The sequence below is a fragment of the Cariama cristata genome, unplaced genomic scaffold (assembly GCF_000690535.1).
Source record: "Cariama cristata isolate BGI_N322 unplaced genomic scaffold, ASM69053v1 scaffold8676, whole genome shotgun sequence".
NCBI lineage: Eukaryota > Metazoa > Chordata > Aves > Cariamiformes > Cariamidae > Cariama > Cariama cristata.
Genome location: NW_009621484.1, coordinates 9,538 through 15,652, shown reverse-complemented (window position 1 = coordinate 15,652; position 6,115 = coordinate 9,538). Strand labels below are relative to the sequence as shown.

The following is a 6,115-nucleotide window of genomic DNA, read 5'->3' as shown; positions in this document are numbered from 1 at the left end:
AGCAGCTGTGTGGGGCTTAGTTGCCAGTTAAGTTGTCAGGGTTAAAGCATGACAGCCCTTTTTGGTGTTCAGTGTGGGACCTCTTCAGCACATGCCACCTCCTCCTCTGGCAATATACCACAACCTTTTCCTTCTGGCCAGTCCTTGATCACTTCCAAAAGTCCTGGGTGACTGGGGTTTCCTATTCAAGTTCATTGTGTGATCAGTGCAACCCACTTACTCCATGTATCATCAGTTGCATGATGGGATAGAAGGGATCTTCCCTTTGAACATCCAGCCCAGCACCAGCAGTCAGGGTGCTAATAGGAGCTGTGTTTCGGTACCAATCACTTCTGAGAGAGCTCAAACTCCTTCATATGCTTCCAACATCTCTTTCTTAGTTGGAGCATAGTGGGCCTTGGATCCTTGACATCCCCAGCTCCAAAACCCTAGGGGTTGTTTTCAGGTCTCCCCTGGTGCTTTCTGGCATTCTCCCCAGCTGTGATGTAGAGCGCATTTTTAATATCTTGTCCTGCCTGTACTGGCCCAAAGGCTACTGCATGAACCATCCTCCATTTAATTTGTTCAAAGGCTTGTTTTTCCTTGCAACTCACATACCCATGCATCTAGGGTTGAGGTAGGTTTTCCATCCCACTTCCTCATGTTCTCTCTGTGGTCATGCAGGTAAAATGGTGGAGTACCTTGTGGTGTGTACCTTCTACATTCTCTCCCTTGAGCAGAGGAATGTTTACTCCTAATAGCTGATATACTTGTCCATACAGGTGAGGAGTAGGACTTTTCAATCAGTTGAATCAGTTTTTTGGTCTTTTCAGACAGTTTTTTCACAGTTGAGATGCAGGCTTGTAGAGAGGAAGAAAAATTTTCTTTGTATTGCCGGAGTTGACAAGCCATTTCATCCACTGCCAGTGCCTCTTTGTCTTTCCAGATCAGTACTGGCAATGGGTTGACATATGACGATGGTGCACTCTGTACAAACTTGATCCACGTGGGTCATGTGCATTAGACTTCATGTGGATCTCTGGGTAATTGTGCATTGTGTGGGTCTTAATAAATCATCTCTATCATGACTAGTTCCCTCAGGTACTGGATACCTCTCTCCAAGGTGGTCCACTTGCCTGGGTGATATATAACATCTTCCCTTGAGGGGTCAGCTGTCCTGGCTGTGTCCCCTCCCAGCTTCTTGTGCACCTCCAGCCTCCTCGCTGGTGGGTGAGGAGCAGAAAAGGCCTTGACTCTGTGTAAGCACTGCTCAGCAGTAACTAAAACATCTCTGTATCATTAACACTGGTTTCAGTCCAAATCCAGAACATAGCATCATACTAGCTACTGTGAAGAACATTAACTCTATCCCAGTCAAAACCAGTACATTGTAAACCCAAATCAGAACATTATCCTTAGCCTGCACTCTTGCAGGCCCTGGGGTGGGCTCTCTTGTCCAGTGTCTCAATGGTGCAACGTCTTATGTAAAGTCCTGGAGTTGGCTTCTGCACAAACATCTTCCCACTTTGTGCGAACAGCAAGGGCAGGCTGCTCTGTGAGGACCTAAGGGTGCAGTGAAAATGTCACTTAAATCAAAGGAAATCTGAGGATTTGTTAACTGTTTTCTGCATCCCAGTTCTTTGCAGTTCTTAGTATCTTTAATCAAAGCATTGTGAATTCCTGTCTGCCACTACAGTCCTGCATTACTAAAATGCATTATTTTATTGTCTAATAGGACTGGGCAGGGGGAGGGGGGATAGAAATTCCACTACTAACTTCCTATTAAATTCCAGTATTAAATCCCTGACAAGAAGCGTATTTCCATTTTCCTTCAACATTCAAGGTCCAAAAGATCTCAGCTATATTCTCCAGGCTGCTACAGGAATACTGTTGTGATGATAGTCACAGACAGCAGTGCCTGTATCTAACATTGCCTAATGTTTCACGTTATAGTCTCTTTTCTACTGCTTATAATTTTGCTAAACTATCAAAGATTCAAACTATTCCTTATGTTGCAAGTCTTCCTCAGAACTCACTTTCTTTTGAGATCTCTTCTTTCATCCATGCAAATATGTTCCCAGTCTTGTTAAAGAAGATTCTCTTCCATAAAAGTTATTCTGGCTGCATTTTTTAAAAAGTAGATGGCTGCTGACAGTACCACAGAAACTTTCTATGCAGCTACGTAGAGTTTTCAGCAGTGATAGTAAGGTCTAAGAACCTTGTTAACTAATCACTCATATTTAGCTCTGTAAATATTTTTCTGTTACCTAGCAGCCTAAGTTTGATGGTAGTGGCCTGACTGTTCAATTTCTTGTCCCTAACCTTTTGTCTTAAATCCAAAGCCAAGATTCCCTCCTGTACAGACTTTTCTGATAGCGTGCTCAAAAATTCATATCTCAGAACTTGTCCTCAAAATCACAAAATTACTAATACCATTCCAGAGTCAGAATATTAAGGGAATGTTTCTGGAATAATTTCTTTGTAGCTTAATTTTTGATCTTTGCACAAAGGATGTTGAAAAAAATATTATCATCAAACATTTTCTTCTTAAGATTGGCAAGATCTACACTTGTGCTGATTCCATTGTTGGGGATCCATGAATTTGTATTTACCTTCATCACTGATGAACAGGTGGAAGGACTCTCAAGACATATAAGACTTTTCATTCAGCTGACAATGAGCTCTTTTCATGTAAGTACTGTTTTGCAAAGACTGTTTCTACCAGTCATGGATCCACACAGATATACAGTATTTTTATATAATATTACGCTCCAACAGGTTAAGTCTCTAAATACACTGTTACAGTGACAACATAAAAAATTCACAAACAGCATATTCAAAATATGGTAGTCCCGAAGATCATAAAAAGGAGTCTGACATCTTCAGAAACAGTGTGTCCTGTCTTCTCTGGTAATGGGTAACAGTTTCATCACAGATCCCTTTTCTGAAAACAGTATTAAAGTGGTCTATTTAAAATATGTGTTTCACATAAGTTAACTCCTAAAAAGCACTGTATGGTTTTTTTTAACAAGATTTTCAGGTGATCTGTTGACTTTGCAGTCACACTGAGAAGAGAGTTGGTTCTGGACTCATCTTTTCCAGTGCATAGTACACATCCAGTGTACTTCAAACATGCCACAATGACCTTGTTGTTGTGCCACTGTACAAACAAAAATCAAGACTCTTTGTACCAGGAGATACAAGAATCAACTTCACTTTAGTTTGGGTAGTTGGGGCAGTCAGTTCATGACACAGTGGGCCCATGGGACAGTCTTTACCTTTTAGGACTTTTTCCAAAAGGAGTTGAATGTAGACTACATGGCATTTGGGGCAGTTTGATGAAAGGAAATGCAGATCTGAATACTCTGAGAACAAGCAAAGTTAAAACTTTTGCTGTGAGGAGAACCATGTGAAGGATAAGCAAGGAAACACTTTGTGTGTGGTTCCAGCCTAGAGGACACACTCTGGGTATGCCCACCAGACTAATGCTCTTGAGCAAGTGCATTGAAGACATGCCTTCTATAAGAATTTTGTCAGGGCCATGACTCATCTTAGTTTTGTGCTGTTCGGTAGTTGTAACAGAGGTACTGCCATGCAAACCTAGAGAAAAACTCAAAGATATTTTTTATGCCAAAACCACATCTACATACTTCAGGCCTCTGTAGGTCACACACAGGCATCAGAGATGTCAGCTGAGATGCCCTTCTGAGGGGCTTCTGTCTCTTTCATGGGTTTAAGTACAAATTCAACAAAGCACTTAATGCATCAGAAGTGAAACACAGAAACCCAGCATGAACTCAGTGAACGGGCATCACTAAAAAAGTCCACTTTTTCACACTAGACCCCTGATTAGTGCACTCCTCTGGGAAACGGAGACAACAGAGTGCTCAGCTGGGACATGGTTTAACCTGTTCCAGGAAAGTGCCCAATAAGGCTTACGCAGCACCATTTCCTTCTGACCAGATCTGTGCAAGCCAGCAACCAAAGATGTAAATTGAACTGAAAGGAAGGAGGATGAAGGAGCATCTGAATTTGTGGTTTAGTGATTAGAGCAGCTGGCTGGGAAAGGGATGCTTTGAGGCCTCGGCACCTGCCCCTGCGTGTTGATACCATTTACATTAAATAACTATAGATTTAAAAAGGTAAGAGAAAATTAAAGTAATCAGAGGATCAAGGAGTAGAACATCTCAGCACTTGCCTTACTTATCCTTCACTTCCACTCACAGCCTCGTGAGACATGGCAGTAGTCAATATTAACCTGCCTTGATTCAAGAGAAGGTCCAGATGTGGCTCCACCCAGAGAGGCTGCTAGCTGGGGGGGGGGCAGGACTGTGTGTATGGTGAGGCACTAGGTATTTCTCAATATTGCTATTCAGTAAAATATGGGATGTATCACAACAGCCAGCTTTTCCTCCTTTAAAGAAAAGTGCATTGACCCACGGACTATAGCTGGATCCTTAATACAGGTGTCTAAGTCCATGCAAGGAATAACTGAAGCAGTTGCATTTTCTGCATTGTTATTTTCTTCTTGGTTGCTTTGCATCCCACCTTCCAGTTACTGGGCTATTTTGAGTTCTAGTCTACATGCCCAGTGCCCCATTCTCCACCCCATTCAGTATATACAGGAGCTCAGCACTTAACTTGACACTTGAGAAAAATTGCACTTGTGTGCCTGAGTATTCAACCTTGAGTGACAGCATTTAACTCCTCACTGAATATAGTTTCCTAACCCTTCAATGCTTATATTTGCCATGTTCCTACTGGTTAAAGGACTTTTGGTATTTTCTCCCAGCAATAAAAATATCACCTCTAAGTTTTCCTCCCACGGTTCCCAAGACTTAAGTTTGGAAAGGTCAACACCTGTAAACCTGTGTCCCATATCAACTCCCGTATCTCTACAGGGAGCTGTTTTTCATTCTGGTAATCATTTCAGCTTGACCAACAGGACTCTTCCCATTTTGGATACAAATAACTATAAAAGGAGACTCCATAAGGTTCAGGTCCTTATGGAATGTCATTGATAAATTCCAACTAAGATTTTAAGAGAATCTCTTTTTAATGGAGTTGCCATATATCTAGTTCTGGCAGAACGCACACAAGGAAAATCAGGTAGGAATTTAGCTTTCCTGAGCAGAGAAAGAGCTTTCTTGCTGTCTTCTGAAAGAACTAGGCAGTTCAGGAAGTACTAACAATTCTTCAGGTGACAGAATAACAAATGAGGTTCATTCCTGCAATACTCCATTTGAAATGTCTCTGTATCAGCTTTTCTACCAGGCAAAAATCATAACTATAAGACTGTCTGTCCTTATCCAAAGTTTGGGCTCCATTTCCCTAAAGGATGTATTCATTCATGGTATCTACAAAGTGACACTATGGCCTTCTATATGTACACTCAAAAAAAGTACTGTACTCACGAACAAATTTCTAGAGTTAAGAGAAAATTTGTCAGAGCACTGACGTGGGTGGAACAGATAGATGAACTGGCATCTGCAGGTAGAAAATTTTCTCACCTATAATCAGCAGATTGTTTTAGAGATGTTTATGTACTTGACTCCAGTCACCCTGCCTTAGCAGCATGTAAGTAGGCAGAAATTTGAGGTAGCAAAGGAATGAGAGTGTAACTCTGGCAGATCTGCGCCCTTTTATCTTGGCTGCAAGCGTGAAGGCATGAAGGAGCCACATTCCATTACAATGGTCAGCCTCGAAGAGTCGAAATTCCACAGTGAGCTGCTACTGAAACTAAATGGTGATTCTCACATAACTGCTTAGGCACAAATATACATGTGTTTCACTGTACTATTTATGGTCCAGTTTACAAAGGCTAAGAACTGGACATGCCAGTCATTCTGCAGGCACAAAGCACAGCTGTCTGCTTCGATCTGTGTTCTGCAAGGTTCCTGAGTAATGACTTTTTCAGGTAACATTCCTTTTAAACTACCTGCTTAGCAAATTTGTTCTTTACCTTTATCTTCCTGCCTTGACCTTCTTGAAGAGACGGGACAGTAGTTTCCAAGTCTCCTTTCTTTAATGAGGTACCTGGCAATACCTCTGGCTAGAAGTCCTTACTACTTCCTAACTCACTACTTTGACATACTTCTCACCTCTTCTACAGTCTGAGACATGAAGTCATCAGAGC

At 41.7% G+C, this 6,115-nt stretch overlaps 1 protein-coding gene across 1 annotated transcript in view; it reads left to right on the top strand.

The window, feature by feature from the left end:
* GLP2R (glucagon-like peptide 2 receptor) overlaps positions 1-6,115 on the top strand; it is a 27,456-nt gene that overhangs the window by 16,532 nt on the left and 4,809 nt on the right. The window contains exon 10 of the mRNA XM_009701976.1: positions 2,532-2,670. Coding sequence (XP_009700278.1) covers positions 2,532-2,670 — 139 coding nt within the window. The remainder of the gene's footprint in view (positions 1-2,531; positions 2,671-6,115) is intronic.